The sequence below is a fragment of the Ambystoma mexicanum genome, chromosome 5p (genome assembly GCF_040938575.1).
Source record: "Ambystoma mexicanum isolate Mex_15411 chromosome 5p, UKY_AmexF1_1, whole genome shotgun sequence".
Classification (NCBI taxonomy): domain Eukaryota; kingdom Metazoa; phylum Chordata; class Amphibia; order Caudata; family Ambystomatidae; genus Ambystoma; species Ambystoma mexicanum.
The window spans coordinates 175,167,986-175,189,554 of NC_090930.1; the positions used below are offsets into that span (position 1 = coordinate 175,167,986).

Here is a 21,569-nt window from a genome sequence, read left to right on the forward strand (position 1 = left end):
CAGCGACAAGCGCCTAGCCGTGAGGCAAGCTCCCATGCTGGCCACCGAAGTCCCCAAGGGGGTGTGGCGCAAACTAGGTTTGGATTTAATTGGGCCTTTGGACAACATGCACCCAGAACACAAATACGGGATAGTCATGGTCGACTATTTCTCCAAATGGGTCGAGGTTGACTTCACCGCAGACATCACCACAAGCACAGTCATCGAAGCACTCACCGCCGTATTCCAGCAGGAAGGCCTACCAGAAGAACTCGTCACGGACAACGGAGTCCAGCTGGTCTCTCGAGAAATGGAGACATTCCTCAAACTCAACAACATTCGACACCGGAAAGCAAGTCTTTACCACCCACAGGCCAATGGCCTGGTTGAGCGGGCAAACCGCTTCATCAAAGGGGCGCTGCAACTGGCGCATGCCTCGGGCCTAGACCCGTACAAGACAGTCAAGGAAGCTGTAGCAGCCCACCGCATCACCCCCAACGCCGTCACAGGTGTTTCGCCATTCCATCTGCTAAGGGGGAGAAGGGCAGCATCCACACTGGTACCACCGTGGCTCCACCAAGTGAGGGCCGACGAAGAAGTGGACATGGAAGACGTAGTTTTCCGCATGCAGCGTAACAAAGAAGCCATGAAGACTCAAGGGGACTTGCATCGAGCCGCTCGCCACACAGTAGTTAACAAAGGCGACCTAGTTAAGATACGCCTTCCCCACAAAGACACTTCGACTGGCTCCAGATACAGCAGTCCCATAGAAGTCCTGGAGAAAAAGTCAAACCACATTTGCACCAGCGACGGAAGGAAATGGAATCTAGAAAGGGTGGCCATGTACCGCAGGAAAGGATCCATTGAACAGTCATACTGGGAAGCCGGAGAAGATCAAGACCACCAGGAGACATCTGAAAACTCTCACCTCTCAGAAGAGATAACTCAGAGTCACACCACGCAACGAGTTCTCTAGCTCCATCTCTTCAACCCCACTCAGGGAGTCACAGCGAAGAGCAAGACAAGGAGAACCCGAATCACCTGCACCCATTCAAGAGCGTTCCCGCAGTCCTGTCCCATGTCCAGATTGGAGTAGACCACAGAGAGAGAGAAGGAGACCCAGCAAGTTTGCAGACTTTGTCATGGAATGACCATCCATCCTTTTTCCCAGTAAAGGAGGTGTGTGGGAACGTCACGTGATCTCGGGAGCGTGGTCTCGCGAGATCTGGATGTAACGAGATCTCGTGAGCCTGCGCTCCGCGAGACAACGTTCCCGCCAGTGTTGGTGAAGCGCAAGACCAGTGAGGTCTACCGAGAGCGCTGCGCCTGATTAGGAGCCATCGGAACTGAGGCCCTGAAGAGCCTAATAACACTAGCTTCCAGGGCATACCTCCAAAGCCATAGGAGGCCACATGGGAGCCCTGGAAGCTCGCAGCGTGCCATCTTTGTGCACACCTTGCCCGCAGTGATGCAACTGGTAGGGCCCTGAACTGAACTGTGAGTAGGTCCCCTGTTGCACTCAGCCAAGTTTATGCCCACCTGTTTGTCTTGTAATAAAGACAGTTAAGCCCACTGCAGCATCCTGTCGTCCTTTAAGGCCACAACAATAGCATAATCCGAGACTCTGGTGTCTTGCCTTAGTTTATATAAACCTTCCTACATCAGGAAACAGGTGACTACTGCTCTAAACTGTAATAGTTTCAAAATTATGTTCTTATTTGTAAACAGCCAAAACTATATAACCCCTTGCCAGTATTGTCAACTTATTTCGGCTTCTGTATTGATATAATTTGAAAAATGTATTAATTAAATATTGAAAACAAAAAAGAGACTATGATTTATGGAATGGATGCTTCGAAAAATACTGGCGAGAACAAGATGCCTGTTTGAGAACGATAAAAAGAGCAAAAACAAAATCAGGAGTTTAGAAAAGATGTGTCAGAAGTGGGATTCGAACCCACGCCTCCAGTCGGAGACCAGAACACCCATAATGGGAAGATGTTACTCTTGAGTCTGGCGCCTTAGACCACTCGGCCATCCTGACACTATGACGACAAAATTTGAATGGAACGAAATTAAGCAACGAACTTTGGGCATATTGGATATTTTACTTCAAATTTGTATCAACTACAATAGTCCCCAATTACGGGTTTCCCTCCTCTAGAATTCTATACGTTGTGCCGTGCACACACGGCGGGAATCTGATTGTTTTATAGCCACAAATATTACAGTATATACGAACAAATGCGGCTTCAGCTCAGGTTCGCTGTGTTTCAAAGATAAACGAGTGAAAGCTTTTAACTTTACCAAGCGGACACACCGGGCGAGCGGTTAAGCCTATATTCCACAAATCACAATTACGTCAATGGATCTGTATTGGAACATAAGTATTTAGGGGAAATTTCGTTATTACCCGATTTCTAAAAGCCTCGGTAAAATAAACATTTAAGCAGTTTGTCATTTATCTTTGGGGGTGTCACCACAGATTTGATGGTGTCCCTGTCTCACCAAACGGCCTACAGGGCCGCCCTGTCAGGATTGGGCGTCGAAGTAAAAGAAGGGCAAACACGGGACACCGCTTCTCCTGGTGTTTGGTCATCAGTTTATTTTAGTCGGCTGACAATATGTCATGCAAGCAAAGAACGTCTCAGTAATATTTGTATGAAATCCAATTGGGCTCTCAAGAAAAAAGGCACTTGTAAGCTACTACTTACTAATGTTTTGTATGTCATGGAAAGCATGAAGATTATACGTAATATATTTTAAGTGAAAAACAGTCATATGTTTTTCTAATAGTCGTAGAAACATATTTTTGTATGCGGCTGTGTAGAAACATTGTTGGAAAGGACATATTGTTATGTAATTTTTCATTTGGTACTTCAAGGATTGCTCTGTCAGGCGAAACAACTCCGTTCCAAGATGGTGGAAGATTCGTGAGCGGGGACGTCCTCTAGGATCAGACGGTCGCTGTTTTCTGAACACCGGAAGCTTGGAGTCCCTGTAGGCGGCCATTTTGTTTTTTGCTCATTTCAAGGGTACCTCAGAGAAGTGTAGCCGGCAACCTGCTCTCTGCGCCCAGTCATGTTTCCTTTGGCCAGATCAGCTTTTGCGCTCTCAAGTAAGGGATGACGAATTGACAATGAGTGAGCGTTTACTGTGAGGGCTGTTTTCGCGCGTTGGGTTATGCTGCTCTTTGGTGTGCTTCCAGCCTTAGGTCATCTTCTGCTAGCTGTCTGGCGTTTCTGGTAACGGAAACGTCAGACACCTGCAGCTTCGACCACAGATGTATAATCTCCCTCCTCGAAGTGCTCGTATGTTTGCAATGTTGTACCTAGCAATTGAGGCGCCTTATTAGGGACTGCTCTATAGCGATTGTGCGGCTTAAAAGTGAGGTGCGAGATGGTGTCCTTGCCATTCATTTTTAGTAACTTTGACAAAATGCCTTGTAACGGGGACCGGGTCGTTTAATATCAGGGGGAAGGGGCTGTGGATTCGAAACGAGCCTACCATAACGACTTGCCACATCTCTATTTTTATTAGCGCACGATAGTACCTCATTGGTACTTTCAGATGTTTCAGGCTTCCCAACCTCTTCGCTGCTGTTCTCTGGCACAGGCTTTCTTCCGTCACCTCTTTGCGATGAGCTCGCTGTGCGTCACTGCATTATCCCCTTTTTGTAATAAATTACAATACAAAGTTGTTGAACCCTTTTTATGTTTTGTTGTACCGTTTTATGTTTGTTTCTGGTTCTACTATGTCTCCTGAGACAGGTGGCTTGTCTCAGCCCCTCAATAGCTCTTAATTCGGCTTCCTTGCTTCTCGTGCTTGTTCCCTGCTCAAGGTTGTATAGCTTTAGTCTTCTAGTAGGGTTGCTTTTCTCTCCGCTGTTCCTTGCGCTTTCCTCTTGTTCTTTTCTGCAATGCAGTGCAACCAACTCTACGTCACATTTACTTCTATCTGTGGTTTGTACACAGTGAGATTCCAAATTGTCTGTAATTAAATTTGCGGCAACCTTCCCATCTGACTACATCTGCAAAATAATTTCTCTTACACAACATGCACCTCTGTCCAGTTCAACGCGTTTTCACCATTACTATGCATATCTTTTTATCATCTGGCCTGTTAGTGGTGCTATGATGTGAACTTGGAATCGAGTCCATACGTCTACTTTCCATGCCATATTTGGTAGTGATGCTGGTCTTGTCAACCTATTGTCACCGCTTTTACATACTGTGCAATTAGCAAGTATTATATCTGGGTCCGTTTGCAGCCAATAATCTTATTTTGGTCAAGGTCACACCTTATGTCCTTCGTGACCCAGTACTCCGTTTCTGAGGGCGGTTGAGGGAGGGGAGGGGGGGTTAGACTTCATCCCCTCATTACAATTCCGTTTTGTGTGTATTCCCTATTGTACTTTCCAATAGTTCTGGAGTAGAGTAGTGATCTCCAACCCTTCTGTGTGTTTTCCACTACTGCTTTGTAGTGCTTCATCAAATCTTGCCATTCTTTTTGGATTATAGCGCAAACTTCTCATGCGGCATTGTTGGTTATGGCCACCACTAGGCATTCGTCTTTCAAATACATATAATTTCCCCCTTTAATTATTGGCAGTCTGGATAGACTGTTTGCCACTCCATAATGTGTACAATTTTGAAAAATTCCGGCATTTTGGAAGCCAGTCTGGCTACATCGGGTGTTTCTTGTTCCAATGTTTTTCACTAGTGATTTGTGGTCAACGATCTGAACTTCCTCAAATGTGTTGGTTAATGTGGTTCATCGTCCAGGTTCATGCTAGTATTTACTTTTAAATGACAGAGTAATGTTGCGGTGTACTTTTTCTTTTGCATTTGTCTGCATGAGTGCTGCTCCAACTCTGTAGGCATGGCACCTACAGTTACTGTGCGGAAACCCTTCAAACAGGGTGTTTTCGGTTTGTCAGCCTTTATCTAATTGAAAGTGTCCTTGGATCTTTCTGTCCATCTGTACTCACTTTCTAAGCAGTTTCTTAGGTGTTCAGTATGAAGAGCTTGGCATCGACGTTAAGGAGCGATATTGGTCTGTACACCTGCCAAAAGGTGGGGGGTCTTCCCCTGGTTTTGGTATCGCTATCATTGCTTCCAGAAAGGACGGGGAAACTCACCACTGTCACTAATGGTGTTAGGTTAAACACCTTCGCTAGTGGTCAAGTCAGCAATTCTTGAAATTGTTTATAAAAGTCTGCAGTGCAGCCATCTTCCCTGGGTGCTTTCGCGGTCTTGCGTTTCCCTATGTCTGCCACTAACTCCCCTCTGTGACTTTGGCTTCCAGGACCACTGTTGCATCCGTGGAGAGCTTCGGAATGGCCAGGCCTTCCAGATATGCTTTGACTGCATTGTCCCCTGGTTTTGGTGCCTTTCTATACAGTGTCTCATAGTACTCGGCGAAGCATCCCCGTATCCCTTCTTGCGGGTCCACCAGTTCCTCCTCCCTGTCTTTAATCTTCACCACCAGTGACCCCACCCGATCGCCCTTCTCATAGTATCGTTGTTTAGTATCTAATTTTCTTGATTACTTCCCCTATTTGTGTAGTATATAGGGGCTGTCTCTTATCCCTGATGTCTTGCAGCTGGGCTGTCTTGTCTATGATCCACCCACTCAGCCGTGCCCTAAGCCCCCATATATTTGCCCGTGGTCTGCTCTCGATAAGCCCCCCTTCCTTCTTTTTCCATGCCCCATCTGCAATTAACAGGCCCCTCATTGCAGTTCCTTAAGGTTGTCTGCCTCTTTTTTTTCCCTGGTGTAAGCTCAAAGGCGAGGGCAAAGGGGAAGCACCACCGATAACTTCACTCCCTTTTCCCAGAGCAGTTTTGTTAAGGGCCTGCATTTATGGCGTTGGTCCAGGGTGTACACCGATGGGTCCTGATAAATTGTTACCTGGGCTTCTATCGTGCCTTTCTCCCGGGTCTCTGCCAGGCTTGTCTATATCCGGGTCCACGCTGTTGTTGCTTCAAGGCCGCATGTGCTCTGGAGCCCGCACCTCTCAGTCCGGCATCTTCCACTGCAGTTCGTCCCACGCCCGGTTCCTTTTGGGGCCCTGCCGCCAAACACTCCTGTCCTCCAGTGTTATGCAGGGGGGGAGGGGCGTCTTCCCTGCTGGGCCTTTCTCCCGCTGCACTTCAAGCTAGCAGTGCTGGTACTCCTCGTTCACTCTGCCTTGGGTCGGGGGAGGGGTGCCGCGCCACTCCCAAGGCGTGGTACCACCTCTGTACGCCCACCGCCTCTTCCCCTTGTTGGGAGGGGGCAGGCCTGTGGATCTCTCCACTCGATTGCCAACGTGTCTGAGGCGGCTTCACCACAGCAGCCTGGGACGCACCCCAGTTTCTCAGAGGTCCTGGTTCAATCACTGCCTTCGAGTTGGGGGCACAACTCCCCACATCTCTGGCCACCTTCCCGGCATCACCCTCTTGCTTATCGAGGCATCAATTTTCTAGGCCGACCGCAGAGCTCTCCTCTCAGGCGGCCATCTTGTAAGAGGTTGTCAGTGTTTCTATTCTAATTTTGTTTTTCTTTTCGTTTCACCATATTTCATTTGTGTTAAATGTTTTTACTATGGGTTGATGCTTAATCAAGTTTGGAACAATTGAACGTTTCATCTGAGACCTACTGGGCTATTGATCAATTATGTATACATTTTTGCACCAGTATGCCTCTAATATGACTTGTACTCTTTAGTGCGCCCTGATGAAGGCGAATACCAGTTCATTCATTGGAGTGAACAAGATAGAATCTGGTGTAAAGTGTATGATGCTATAACATCTTGTATTTACAGTTGGCATTTAGCACTTTGGAACTAAACACTTTATTTGGCCTGTAGTACTTTTTGCAATAGCATCTTGTAGTATTCTTGTAGATTATTCATGTATTCTTTAGTGTAGTGATCTGTCTTGCCTGCTTGTGCTAGAAAGTTATGGTTTGAAGGGATTCGGTGTGTGAGGGTTGGAGAGAGAGGAAGCACAGTGAGCGTGTGTAGCAGGACAGGGCGCCACCAGTTATAAAGTAAATAAAGCCCTTTCTAATTACTTACCTGACTCGGCGAGTTACTACATTTTGGCGACTGGGATGGCGGCGTCCTGAGGACCGACAGAAGTCTCACAGGAGGGAGCCTGATCAGAACGATCGTAACGCTCCGAGCCGACACCGTGTAACGTTGGCTTGTGCTGCCTGCTGCCGGGAGGCTAACCGGAGAGCAGGGAAGGAAGCGGAGCGGAGTTCCGTGGAGCAGCCGCTCTGAACTGACGTGTTCCTCGCGTTGGTTTGTGCCGGTCAGAGAGCAAGGAAGGAAGGGGAGCAACGCTCCGTAGAGCAGCCGCTCCGAACTGACGTGTGCCTCACATTGGTTTGTGCCGTGTCACGCACGTTTGCAGTGAGAGCAGATGCTCCGAACCAGCGATTGATGTTGGTTCGTGCAGTTGTTTTGTTGCCTGCTCCCCCTGCTGATCCAAGTAGGAAATGACAAGCGCTGTGTCGGTCGGCCTGTAAAAATAGAAGTCCTCACAATACAAGCAGTCGGAATCGGACCGGGAAGACAAACAATCCACACAAAATTATACAAGCACAAGACATTTGTTGAAGTGTCCAGTCGGAAGGGGATCAAAGTGTTGTGTCAAACAGTAAAACAATACACCAACACATATTTACAAGAAATATATGGAAATTGGTGACAAGGGCACTACGAAAAATGCAAGGTATTAGCATTCAACCTCCAGCAAGTTTTCTTCCAGGGCAGCCAGTTATCAACTGGGCGGACTGGAAGGAATTTTGGCTGAACTATGTACAAACGATTGACCAGGAAGGTCTTACACCGCACAAGAAAAAAAATGTTGCTTCTTCATGCATTGGGGTTAGAGGGACAAAGAAAATACAGAGAATTACCTGACTTACCTGTGGATGAGGCTGGAGATGCGGATGATCACGAAAAGACTATAAGACAATTGGACAAATATTACACCCCTGAAACTAATGTAGCAATAAACAGGTATAACTTCTATACCAGGTCTCAGAAGGAGCACGAGTCGATTGAAGATTGTGGCAGCATTAAGGTTATCTCGCACATGTCGTTTTGGCAATGGGATCACCTTAGACGAGCTCATAAGGGACCAGATTTATAATACATGCCAAGGATAATCTTGTCCAGGATAGATTATGGATGGTGGGGAATCCATCACTGCCAGAAACTATAGCTATTGCCAAACAAATTGAACATAGTCATCTATGTTGAAAAGAAATGAAAAATAAGAAGCAAGAAGCCGCTCTGAATTTACAGCAGCAAAACGACAAACCTTCAGGGGACTCTGGAGAGCAAGGTACGGTCAGCACGTTGAGGACGAAAGAACGTGTAGAGACTAATGCTGTCAAAAACATTAGGTCAAAAGGACATGAAAACAAGGGGCAATCATTAAAAGGGAGGAATTGGGTGAGAGCCGAACCCAAGTCCAGAGATGGAGACAGATGTTATAATTGTGGAAGGTTTGGCCATTATGCATACGCCAAACAATGTCCAGCGATAGGACAAAAGTGTGGAAATTGTGGAGTGAAAGGACATTTCGCGGTTACGTGCAGACAGAAGAAAATAATTTCAGTCATACATGAAGAGGCGGAAGAATCGGATGAGGAAAGAGTGTTCACAATTGGTGAACATTCGCAAATTGAATGCTCCTGATGTAAAAAATCCTGGCGGGTTTGAAGGATCGAGTATCAAAATGATGGATGGTTTTCAAGCATTCTGGAATTCAGAGACGTGCTGAGGTAAAAATCTATGTGGCGGAGAAAGGAGTCAATATTATAGGTTGGAGAGACCAAGTTGGGTTGCAGATCAGGTTGATCTGTGTTAACAATCAATACTTTTTATTTTTTTATTTTTTAAGTCCAGTCATGAACGAGAAAGAGGGAGTAAGACTGGTAACAAGGAGCAACAGAAGAAGTTGGGGTTATTGAAGGATTTTGCACATAGGATTCACCTAAAAAAGGAGCTGTACCTGTTAGACATGTAAAATCAAGACCCATACCGTTTGCCATAGTGGACAAGGTGGAACAAGAATTGACGAGGCTGGAATCGGAAGAGGTGATAGAGAAAATTGAATCATCCGAATGGGTGAGTATCGTGGTGGCAATGAAGAAAAACGGTAAACCCAGGATCTGTGTGGACCTCAGGGATGTTAATAAGAACATCATAGTTGACATTTTTCCACTTCCTATGATATCGGAGATGCTGAATCGTATAGGAAATGCAGATGTGTTCTCCACATTGGATCTGTCAAATGCATACCATCAGATTTCCCTGACGGAAGATTGTAGAGACATCACAGCTTTTGTTACACCATACGGTTTATACAGATATAAACGGATGCCTTGTGGGTTGGCATCTGCTGCGGCGGTGTTTCAAAGGGTTATGGTACATGTGTTAAAAGGATTGAAGGGTATATTTGTGTATCAAGATGATATCATTGTATTTGGAAAGGGCAAAGAGGAGCATGACATGAGGTTAAAGATGTTCTATCTAAATTGGAGAGTGTGGGTTTAGAAGTGGAAAAAAGCAAATGCAAGTTTAGTATGGATGAAGTTGAGTATTTGGGACACACAGTGAATGGTAAAGGCTACAAACCCAAGGCGATCAGGGAGTCACCTAATCCATGTAACAAAGATGAACTTAGATCATTCTTAGGGCTATGTGAATTTTACAACAGGTTCGTAGAGAAATTTGTGAATGTGACTGAACCATTGAGGAATCTTTTGAAAAAAGAGGTTTAATTTGTGTGGAGTGAGGAATGTAATGAGGCAGGGAATTATATCGGGAGAGAAATATGCAATTCTGCTGAACTGGGTGGGTATGTGTTTGGGAGGTCGACCAAAGTTAGTGGATGCCAGTGGTAATGGGTTAGGAGCTATTATCTCAAATTGATAAAGATGGCAAAGAAAAGATAATTAGTTATGCCTCCAGAGCGATTACAGCCGCAGAATGCAGGTATTCCGTAATTGAGAAGGAATTATTAGCTTGTTTGTGGGCTGTAAACTATTTCAGGAAATATTTGTGGGGTAGCAGGTTTGTCATTCAAACCGACCACAAGCCACTCATAGAAGTTATTACTGTAAATGGAATGTGCAGAGCATCACCCAGATTGGCTAGGTTGAGTATCAAACTTAAAGATTACCAATTTGTGACAAAATATGTGCCAGGGAAAAGGAATGTTTTAGATTATTTGTCACGACTTTCTTTGAAAGATGCTGAGATGGAACTTGAAAATAGCGAAGAAATGGTGGCTGTGGGTCAAGAAGTGACTTCTAAAGAAAAATGGTTGGTTGAGATGTCCAGAGATGCTATTTTGCAGAAAATTGAAGGCTATACGGTGGCAGGTTGGCCAGAAAAAAGATCAGTTGATCAAGAGTTTGTGAAGTTTTGTGAGGTGAAAGATGAATTATCCATGGAAGATGGATTTTTGCTGAGGGGGAATAAATTAATACCTCCAAAAGCATTATATGAAGAACTCATGGAAAAAGCCCATCAGGGTCACCGAGGTATTACGGGGACAAAAAATAATGTGAGATCTATATACTGGTGGCCAGGCATGGATCTACTGGTTGAGAGATTTGTGAGGAACTGCTGGCCATGCCAAAACAGTGATAAAAGCTGTAAAAGTTTCAAGTCGAAACCTGTAGTAATAGACAAGGGAGAGGCTCCTTGGATGAAGTTAGGTATTAGGACCGTATGTGAGGTTGATTGTTGAGAAGAAATTTTTAATAGTAATGGTTGATTATTATTCAAGCTGGGTGGAGTTGAAGGCGGTCAAGAAGATTGATTCGGAGGAGGTAATAACATTTCTGAAAGAAGTCTTCCGTACAGAAGGATTTCCTAAATCTATCATTAGTGACAATGGTGTCCAGTTTAAAAGCAGGGAGGTTAGTGAATTCGCGAGGGTGTCAGGTATTGAGTGGAAATATTCTGCATTGTATCATCCCCAAACAAATGGGTTAGCTGAGAGATGCAACAGAATGGTTGTGGAGACAGTGGAAATGGCCTTAAGGAACAATATGACTGTAGAGGAAGCGTTGTTAGAAAAAGTGTGGAGTTTAAAGATGTCGATCAAAAGAGGGTCGAAGTTTTCTCCATTTGAATTGATGAGGGGGGTAGTTTCCAATACATTGCTTAGCCCGGAATGGGTTAATAGCAAGAGTGCCAGAAAATGAGAGATTAAGGAGTTGGAAACATCAGGAAGAACAGTCCAGGATGTCATGTAGTGATAATGGTCACAGGATGGACATTTCACCAGGTGATTTGTAAGGATAAAGTTTGGACGTAGTGTTAGAAAAGGTGAGTCAAAATACAGTAAACCGGTCAAGGTTTTGCAAGTGTTTAGCAAGGCGGTGAAGGTAACTGGAGGTTCAGTATGGAATTTTGACAGAATAAGCACGTGGAATTGGAGTTATGATAGAGTTGGTCAAGAAAAAAAAGTGGATGGATGCGAGATGATGTTGGATTTTGTGAGTTAAATGCTCAAAGGGGTGAGGTTGAAAATGTGAACATGGATATTTATGTCGCGTTACATAATGTGAGTGGTGTGGGGTTTCAGAATATGCATGAGGATGCACAATTGAGGGAAAATTGTGGTACAATGTTTGGTAGTGGGATTTCAGGAAATAAGTTATCACAGCATAGATTCTAGCACTGTGGATAGGAACAGAAGTTCTGATAGTCATCAGAGTAATGATTTACATATCTTGTCAAGGGACAAGACAGTGCGCAATCAAAGAGACAAAAGACTGCCGTTCTGGTCTAAAGACTGTCATGGGAAAGTAATGTAGTTTATATTTTCGTCATCTTTCTGAGTCTCCGTATATTTGTTTCGTTAAGATTTATTGCTTACAAATGCTTATGTGTTTCTTAGTTTCTTATTTTATTTGTTTTCAATATTGATGTAAAGGGGGAGTGTAGTATTCTTGTAGAGTATTCATGTATTTTTTAGGTTCTAGAGTGTAGTGATCTGTCTTGCCTGCTCGTGCTAGAATGTTATGGTTTGAAGCGATTCGGTGTGAGGGTTGGAGAGAGAGTAAGCACAGTGAGCGTGTGTAGCAGGACAGGGCGCCGCCAGTTATAAAGTAAATAAAGCCCTTTCTAATTACTTACCTGACTCAGCGAGTTACTACACATCTCCATCACCCATGTACTAATATTGAGATGGACATGCATGATCCTTATTAGCAGTTGGTCAAGAAATCTGTAAATTAAACAATACTTTTATAAATGTTTCTGATACAAGTATTTTTGCACTATTTTGGATCTAAATGATTTTTAATGTTGACATTTTGCAAATGTATTATGTATGTTTATAATTGGTTATATGAAAATATGAAGTAACTTACCTGACTGAACCTCTTCTCCTTTCACCTCTATTCTTTGACATGAGTAATTAAATTATCTAGTACTCATTCATGTGACTGCCCCCCCGTCGTGTATTTTGCTCCCCAGGTCCATGCTTAGTGCGCGGTACAAATGTCCTTTAACATTATCACCACCTGAGTGGTCCCCTGGCGCTCCGGCGGCTCTGAAAAAGGAGAGGTTGAGTTAGTGGGAGGAAGCAGGAAAAGTGCAAGGGAGCAGTGATGTGCTGTTGGTGGCCTCAGCCCAGTGGGTCCGTTGGCTGGGCCTGGGGTGTTTGCGGCCGGGAGTCGTCGTGTACTGTTGTACAGGACTGTGTTTTTGTTTTGTTGTTGCAATGTAGTGATGTTTGTGCGTTTTGGTTTTGGTTGTGTTTGGTTTGGAGAGGTGTATGCAGAAAGGGAAAAGTTAGTAGGGTTGGTTAGTTTTGTGTCTCTATCCTGAGTTGGGGCGCTCGGCTTGTGTAGTCTCCCCTGATGCGGCTCTGTCCTGATCTTGGTCCAATTGGCATATAAGGGTCCAATTGACATATAAGGTTCCTTACTCCTCTGGCCCCCACCTCTAACATGCTCTCTCATAGCTCCCCTTATCCTCCCTTCATACTCCTGTGGCCAGTGCACCTGCCAATGTCAACCTCTCGGGTAGTTTGGTGATTGCTAATATCTTGACAATTCCACTCCTGTGGTACCTGGCTGTAACTAAGAGGCGGGTGAAAGTGTTGGTCGGATTGTCTGGGTTAGTTGACTCGGTTTCCGTGCGTGCTGCCTGTGTTCCAGTATAATCGGTGTCATCCGTCCAGGTGCCGTTGGAGTTACCCTCTTGGGTTGGGGATGTCCTTGTCCTTTCCGGTTTAGTCATCCTTTTTTCTGGTTTTGGTTTGCAGATTTAGTCTGGTGTTGAAGAGCCAGGTTTTTAGAGATTTCCTGAATTGTAGTGTTTTCTTTTGGGATGTTGTTCCAGGTTTTTGCGGCTAAGTGGTAGAAGGAGGTGGCTCCAAGTTTTTTCTTAAGGTATGGTTTGAGTTCCAGGCGGATTTCGTTGCTTGATCGGAGGGGTCTCGTCGTTTATTCAGATTTGTAGAGCGCACGTCAGCCCGTGGGCATCGTGGCGCTTGTTACAGACAGTGTCTTAGTTGATTTGTAGACTGTTATTTTCTTTTGTAGGAATTCTGCTCCCTGTCCGCTGATTGCCCTGTGCATTATGCACATTGTTTTGAAGGTGATGCAATGTTTTACTGGGAGCCAATGTAGTGTTTTTAGGGCTGGAGTGATGTGGTCTCTTCTGAATAGTTTGAGGAGTAGTCTCGCTGCTGCATTTTGGATCCGTTGCAGTTTCTTCAGGAGGTATTCTGGTATTCCGAGGTAGAGGCTGTTTGCATAGTCGATTTTTGACATGATTAGGGCGACGATAGTGAGTGTTTTGTGCGTGAAGGAGAGGAAAGGTAGAATTCTTCTTGCCGTGTGGAGGAGGAAAAAGCATTTCTTCATTGTTGCATTTATTTGTGGTTCCAGGGTTAGGGTGTTGTCCATTAGGACTCCCAGATGTTTTACTACCTTCGATGGTGTTGGTGCGTTTCCCATTTCTGTAGGCCGTGGGATGGTGGTTTCGTTCTCTTGGTCTTAGGATACGATCACGATTTCTGTCTTTCCTGGGTTGATTTTCAGGTTGTTGGCATCCATCCAGTTGAAGACTTCTTTTAGGTAGTCGGTTAGGGTTGAATGGTCGCCATGGGTGTCTTTGGTTTTGTAGATCTGAGGTCACATGTAATGTTGTGTTTTTTTTTAAGATTCTGACGACCGGGGTCTGATAGATGTTGAAATATAGTGGAGATTTGTGGCACTCCAGTCATTAACTCGGAGTGGATTTGAAAGGTTTTATCCATACGGTTCCGGTTCTGTCTGCTAGGAATAATGTGGTCAGCGTAGTGCTGTGTCTGTCTTCTAGTCTTTTTGTCAGTGTGTCGTGGCTAACTGTCAAAGGCTGCGGAGATGTCTAGCAGAATAAGGGCTGAGGTAGTGTTTGAGTCTGCGTTTGTTTTTTCGGTCGTCCCAGTTGGATAGTAGTGCTGTTTCCGTTCCTCTCGCTGGTCTGAAACCGATTTGAGCTTGGTCCAGCAGGTGGTGTTTTTCTACATGTTCTTGGGTTAGTTTATATACGTAGGATTCTAGAAGTTTTGCTGGGTAGGGGTTGTTAAAGATCGGCCTGTCGTTGGAGAGGTAATCTACGTCACCACTTGTGATTTTCAAGAGTGGCTTGATGTATACTGCTTTGAAGACCTTCGGTACAGTCACTGTTGATAGTGATAGATTTAGAAGGTTTCTATAGTGTTCTGCTGGCGATCATTGCACGAGAATTGATTTGTATATGTCTGGGGGACATGGGTCCATGGGAGATCCTGCTTTCTTGCTTCGTTCTACCAGCATTGCGAATGCCTCTGCTGATATTTCAGGAAAGCTTTGGAGTTTGTGCTGTGGTTCTGTGTTAGGTTCGTTGGGTTGTATGTTGTGGTTGGTTGGTCGCTTTTGTATGGTTTGTCGGATGTCGTTGGTTTCTTTTTTTTTTTTTTTTTTTTTTAAATGTTATCACAGCCTGGTGGGTTTCTCATTTCTTCAATGATGCTAAACATTTATTTTTGAGTGTTGCTGGCATTGTTGATTCTGTCATCGTAATGTCTTCTCTTTGTTTTTTGAATTTCCTTTTTTGTATGCGCGGATTTGTTTTTTTTTTTCCCCTGGGTTGTATTCTTTCCTCCATTCCAATTTCGTTTTTTTTTTTCCTTTTTCATGTCGCTTAATAGTGGGGTGAACCATTTTGCTGTTGCTCTTTTTTTTGGTTAGGGTGAACGGTTTTTCTGGGGTGATCTTGTCTATTGTATCCGCGATCCATTTGTGCAGAATCTCTGCTTTCCCGTCTAGGTCCGCTAATTCCAGTTCTGTACTTGAGGGTTTCGTTAATTCCATTTGTTCGAATAGGTTGCTTTCTTTGACGTGTTTCCAGTTTCTTTTTGTGGTGGGTGAGTTTCAGATGTTGAATGTAGGCTTTGCTAGGCAGAGTGATCATGAATGGGATGATGAGATGGTCGCTCCACAGTATTTGTATAGGAGGTGCCGTGGTGATTTTTTCTTTGGCGAAAATTGCGTCTAGGGTGTGTCCTGCCGAGTGTGTTGCTCCTTTGACTAGTTGTCCTAGTTTCATGATGCTGAGTTGTTCAATTAGTGAGTTTTGGGAGTTGGTGTGGCTGTCTTCAAACCAGATGTTTAAGTCCCCCAGGATGATTAGGTGTTTGTGGTTGATGGCTAAGTTGGTGATGGCTCCTATGAAGTTATCAACGAATGTTGCATCATATGTTGGTGGTCTGTATACCAGGATGAATGTGATGTTGGTTTTCGGGCTCACTGTTAGGTGTATGACCATGGTTTCGCAGTTGAGGACGTTGAGTGGTTCATCAGTTTTTATTTTCAGGTGTTCTTTGAATGATATAGCGACGCCTCTTCCTTTTTTGTTTTTTCTGTTTATTTGTAGGCATTTGAAGTCGGTCGGCAGCTTTGGAATGTGTTTTTTTTTTTTGTTTTTTTTTTTTTGTTTTTTTGGTGGTTGTCCAGCCATGTTTCTTTGATGAACAGGATGTCAATGCCGTTGTCGTCGAGTAGGTCGAAGATCTGAGTGTTTTGACATGGATCTTGCGTTTATTAGATTGCAGTGAAGTTTGGAGGTGGTGTTTGGTTTGGGCTTTGTCGAGGTTGTCTTCTGCTCGGTGTCGAGGTTTCCTTCCTGGTCGGTCACTTGTTGAGCTGTGGGATTCGGGGTGTCAGCATCTTCGAAGAGTTCTTCTAGGTTTTGTCTTGGGTTCTTTGTGTTTTCATTGGGTTCGTCTTCCAGGAGTTGTGGTTGTTGATTGGAAGTTCCTCTTGCTTTGGTGATGTAGGGGGTTATTGCGTCGGTCGACTGTTTGTGTTGGTCATCCTTCTTCTCCTTGCTTGTTAGGTTGTTTGATGTTGCTGCTTCTAAAGTTGGATTGGGTTGCCGTGGTGGCCAGCTGTCTGCAAGGTATGGAGTTAGGTAGAGGGATTTTTCTCTTCTGAGTTGCTTCAGTTACCTGACTGAACCTCTTCTCCTTTCACCTCTATTCTTTGATATGAGTATTTAAATAATTCTAGTACTCATCCAGGTGACTCCCGAACCCCGCCACCCCCCCCCCCCCCCCACTCCCCTGTTGGTTCTCGTGTATTTTGCTCCCCAGGTCCATGGTATAGGGGACACCCATCCCTTTTGTTTACCTTGAATAGCAAGCACACCATTTGATTAGCAATGCTGTACTAATATTTTTAACGTCAACAGAAGTAATTTTCATCCAAAACATCAATACAGCATTTTTGTGGACTGCTGAAGAAAGCTATTAGTGAGTTGAATCGGGCCTTGTAAATTCTTTAAAATTCCACTAGACCTGCAGGTTAAGTAATTTAATTTACCTATTTGACCTAAAAGAAATGCACTCAACCCCTGGCAACAGGTGACATTATTTTAAATTCGGTTTCTGTAAAATTGTACATGTCATCACAAGCCTTTTGTTCACTACTGCCAGCTTTGCACAGTGGAATTCAATTGACGTTTACTGCAAAACAGTAAATATTCCATAACATTTTCAAACATCCCCTGCCAATGATAGTCTACATTAAAGAAAATGTTCTTGATTATGCGAGTGGACTTTGCAAGCTCTGGCTGAGTGTATTTAAAATGTTAAAGGTTAGCTGCATGAATTGACACAAATAGATATAAAAAGGCTCTGAAAACAGTTTGGCCATCCCTCTCACAGAGGGGCTAATATATAATGCAACCATAATCATAGAGCAAAGTGAGCTATGGATGCTAACTGCAGTGTAAGGAATTGCAGTAGATGTGTCTATGTACAGTCTGGATGGAACTATTGATCATTCTTTTGATTAAACATCTAGTTAGCCTTATCTATTTATGTAAGAGGAAAGAAAGAGACTAATCGGAGTAGATGGCATAGGGATCCAGAGAGGAATCCGGGGTGAGCAGTGCTTTCATTGAGCAGTGTAACTTGAATAGCTAACCTTCCTACACAAGGCTCAATTTAATTAGCAAACCTACAGAATTGCATAGCAAATTGCTATGCAACACTGCTTATTTTATGCCATGTGCTTACCCCTATAACTCCTAGGAACCAATTCTTATAGCCTTTGTTTAAATGACCTGCATTACATGTCATCAAAATCTCCCAACATAACTAAAACACCAAGTTTTCATACTGTATATAGTACCCTTTTTAATTCCTAAAATATGAATGTATTAAAAAAGCACACGTTCGTTTAGCCTTTGTGTATTCATTCTTCAGTTGAGCATTGGGCATTAGAAGTGGTTTAGTCGCGCAGTAAGTGTTTAACCATAGAAGCAAGAACTTGCTTAAATTATAACCCTAGCATCCTACTCTCCTCCAGATCACTTCTAGGAATCTAAGTCTGTAGCCATTCGGAGATGTGCACAACCATTTAAAATTACACAATTTGTATATATGTACTCTCTTTAATTGTTGTCTGACCTTGCAAAGTCCACTTACATTGTCCAATAGATTTTATGTGAAGGGCGAGTACCATTTGCAGGGGATTTTAGAAACTTTGTAACATTTACTTTTTGTGCAGTAAGTGCCAAAAGTTTCACTATGCATAGATGGTTTCTGGGTTGCGTGGCAGCAGTTAGTGTGGCAAACGTGGGTTTGTTGTCACATGCATCATTTTACAGAAAACACATTTTTTTGTAATCCATTGCTAGGGGATGAGTGCATTTCTTTTAAGTCCAGTAGATGAGCTAAATTACTTAACCTGCATGTGTAGTAGAATGTGAAATAATTTGCAAGGCCTGATTCGTCTCACTAACCGCTTCTGCGCTACACAAACATGCTCATTGGATGTTTTGTATCCAAATAACTTTGACTTAACAAATATGAGTACAACATTGCTAATCAAATCAGTGTATTTGCTAATCAAGAACATTTGAATTCGTAAACTCTGACTTCAAAACAAGTTAATGCCATCTTGTGTTAAGGGAAAAATAAAGATCTAAAAAACCAGCAGTCCCACCGGCAAGTAATCAGTGTTTTTTTGTGAATAATTTTAAATGCAGAAACTTATTTATTTTATCATAAAACATATAATGCATTACTCAATGGAAGCCATTTACTTTTCAAATTGCAATTAAGGAATTGTACACTTGATTTTTCTCTTTAGCTCGTGGAGTTCAGAGGATTGCAGCAAGACGGGCCCACCATAAAGCTGGACCCGATTTCCATGATAAATATGGCAATGTTGTCCTGGCTTCTGGGATGGTATTCTGTGTTTCCATTTGGAGTTATGTAAGTACTGTTTTAGTAGTCTTCCTTGTGCTACCTCGCCTGAAAAGTGGTATGGTTGGAGGAAGGAGATGAGGTTTGGGTTGTAATTGCTATGGTGTGTTCTGGGAGTACTGGGGGAGTAAATGTCGGTCATAACGGCAACCCACCTCCTGCCATGGTGCAAATGCCCCTAACTCTAACCAAGACACAAACTGTGCGTTTTGGAAGAGGGGGTTACTGTGAGGAGGTTATCGCGAAAATACAGACTTGTGTCTCTCCGGTATCTTCTACTAAACTCTTAATTTGATTTGGGTGCATGTTTTGTGTCATGTTTTTGAAGCCAGAGAGCTTTGTCCAAGGGAATGCCCACCGCCACCATGTCCATCTATGCTTGGGTTTTGCTAAAACCCCCAGAGAACCGTTCCCTACTGATTCAAATCTGAACGGCTCAATGGTAGGTGGTGAAATCTGGGAGAACTAGACCTCCCTTAATTCTTGGGGACTGTTAAGACTATAGGTTATGTGGGGTTTCTTACGACAGTCGAGATTGGTGTATTTAGAGCCTTGAAAAAAGACTTTGGCAGTGGAATGGCCAAGGCCTGAAAATAGTAAAGAACTCTCGGAAGGAGGTGCATTTTAACAGTAGTCATCCGTCCCATACATAAAATTGACAGGGGACCCATTTTGAAAGGATCCTCACATTTGCACATAAGTGGTATATAGTTGGTGCCCTAGAGATTTCCAATAGTTGAGATAAGCTTATTTGCATATGTGGCCCCCCTTTTTTTATTTTTATAGAAGGGTTGAATATCTCTTGACTTATCCAGATAAACTTTCAGGCCGGCGACCTGCCCGAAAGCGTTTACGTGCCCTAACAATTGCTGCCAAAGAGTTAACTGGATTTGTGGGGTCAAGAGCATATGGGCAGTATGGTCTTCACCTCCAAATGGGATGCCTCTGACATCTACTGTACTCGAGTGGATCAAGAATGGCTCCAGGAATAATGCGAAAAGGAGGCGAGGGGGACACCCTGTTAGTACCCCTCGCAAGTTTAACACTTGAGAGGCATTTGTTGACTAACAGGCGTATCGAGTGGGGCCATGTAATATAGCTCTCGCCATCTGGAGGAATGTCAAAAGTCTATATGTTGTATGATGACTAGGAAGGATCATTCCACTCGATCAAATTCCTTCTCAGCGTCTTGGAATAGGAAGAGTGCAGGGGTGCCCAATTTTGCAACTTTCTTTATAAGATGGGTAATCTTTGGTAAATTTTTACATCTGTGTTGGTTCGAGCTATAGGGCAATATAAAACGCATGAGGAGAGATTTCTTTAGGTTTCAGGATAAGGACTACCTTTCCCTCTTCTATAGAGGTCGTAATCTGCACTGAGGAATGGAACATATTAAGTTGCCCAATTTGGAAATCAAAATTCTTCTAGAGGTTTTACGAAAGTTGGCTGGAAATCCATCGGAAGCAGGCTATTTATTTCAGAACTAGGAGATTTATTTCCTGGTAAATTCTTGATGACCGCTGGGGCCTCTTTCTGTTTCAGAGCCTAACCGTTCTTGTTCCAACAGTGATTTTGGGTGGTGGCAGTTTCTCCAGGTATTCATTTGGAGGTTTGTTGGAGGGCAGTCTGAAGTGTAGAAGTGTATAAAGCCCTGTGATAGTTAGTACATTTCTATGATCAATCGTTGTGGTCCTATTGCCGTGGGGGGAGGGGTCTGGGGGGCAAAAGGGGGGCAAAGGGGAGACGAGACAGGGCAATTGGTATGTGCATCGGCTGAGTCATCCTAAACCAAGAGGGAGGTCTTGATGCCCATCAGGTGAGTGCGGGACTGAGAAAAACCACCCAACTAGTAGGTGTAGGCCCATTGGGTCGTGCAGGGGGTGGAAGCTGGTGGCGATTGGGCAAATGGTCAGGATCCTATTGGGCTCTTGAGGGACCGGGCAGGCAATCTCTTAAGTCGTTGTCTTGATTTCCAAAGATGGCAAAGTCAAGTAAGCTTAAAAATTCAGGAGGGTGGGGGGGCATGAGGGGCTGAATGCCATCCTTACCCACGAAGCCCGCAAAACTGAGATGGCACACCAATTGCTACTTTTGGCTGTTTAACATGATTGGCTTCAGGGAGTCAATGCTATCGGAGTTGGTTTGGCATATTTATTTTATGGGTTTTCAAAACCTCATGTAAATTAAGTAGGTTTTAATGTGTCCTTTTTTTATTTTTCTGTACAGGTTTTAACCCAGACTGGCATTACATGGAATTTCTCACCTGTTGGTAGAGTCACCCCAAAGGAATGGAAGGACCAGTGATCTGAGGGACCTTCACTTCTAGCAAATTTGCATTGTCTTGAACGCTTTTGTGAACATGTTTGTGCCAGAACTGGGCATGAACTGTATGACGTTTGCCATTATTCATGTGGCGCAGCGTATGTAATAAATATATTTCAGAATTTACTTGCCTTTCTTTTTGTTTTAATTTGATTTTAGTCACTAGTCTGTTATGGAACAATATGATCAACCCCTTTGTCATGTTTGTTTTTATTATATATTTTTCTCACAAATATTAAGCACCGAAATATTAATCAAATTGAACACTCTCCACACCCGTTCCTTTCTAACTTTTAATTTAGTGTAAAAGGGGAGTCGAGACGTTACTATATACTTGCAGGCTCTCTTCCTCCTGCCATGTGTTTCTCAATAGTGAAAATGTTCCAGAGATTCTCTTACTGTGTTTGCAGCGATATTGGGGAGCTCAATACCCTCCTCCTTCAAGAAATGATTCCTCCCTAACACGTAGGTCCATCCAGCAGCTACTGTCCACCATAC

At 43.8% G+C, this 21,569-nt stretch overlaps 1 protein-coding gene and 1 non-coding gene across 2 annotated transcripts; one reads left to right on the forward strand and one right to left on the reverse strand.

Moving 5' to 3' along the window:
* Positions 1-1,915: 1,915 nt before the first annotated feature.
* On the reverse strand, positions 1,916-2,023 carry TRNAL-CAA (transfer RNA leucine (anticodon CAA)). The gene is made up of 2 exons: positions 1,986-2,023; positions 1,916-1,961 (listed from the first exon to the last, which is right to left on the reverse strand). It is a non-coding gene; the product is annotated as a tRNA-Leu (tRNA).
* A 949-nt stretch (positions 2,024-2,972) lies between these two features.
* On the forward strand, positions 2,973-21,162 carry COX7B (cytochrome c oxidase subunit 7B). Its single transcript, XM_069612587.1, has 3 exons — positions 2,973-3,097; positions 18,634-18,758; positions 20,976-21,162. The coding sequence occupies exons 1-3, from the start codon at positions 3,061-3,063 to the stop codon at positions 21,051-21,053; spliced, it is 240 nt and encodes a 79-aa protein (XP_069468688.1). The 5' UTR covers positions 2,973-3,060; the 3' UTR covers positions 21,054-21,162.
* The last annotated feature ends 407 nt before the right edge of the window (positions 21,163-21,569 follow it).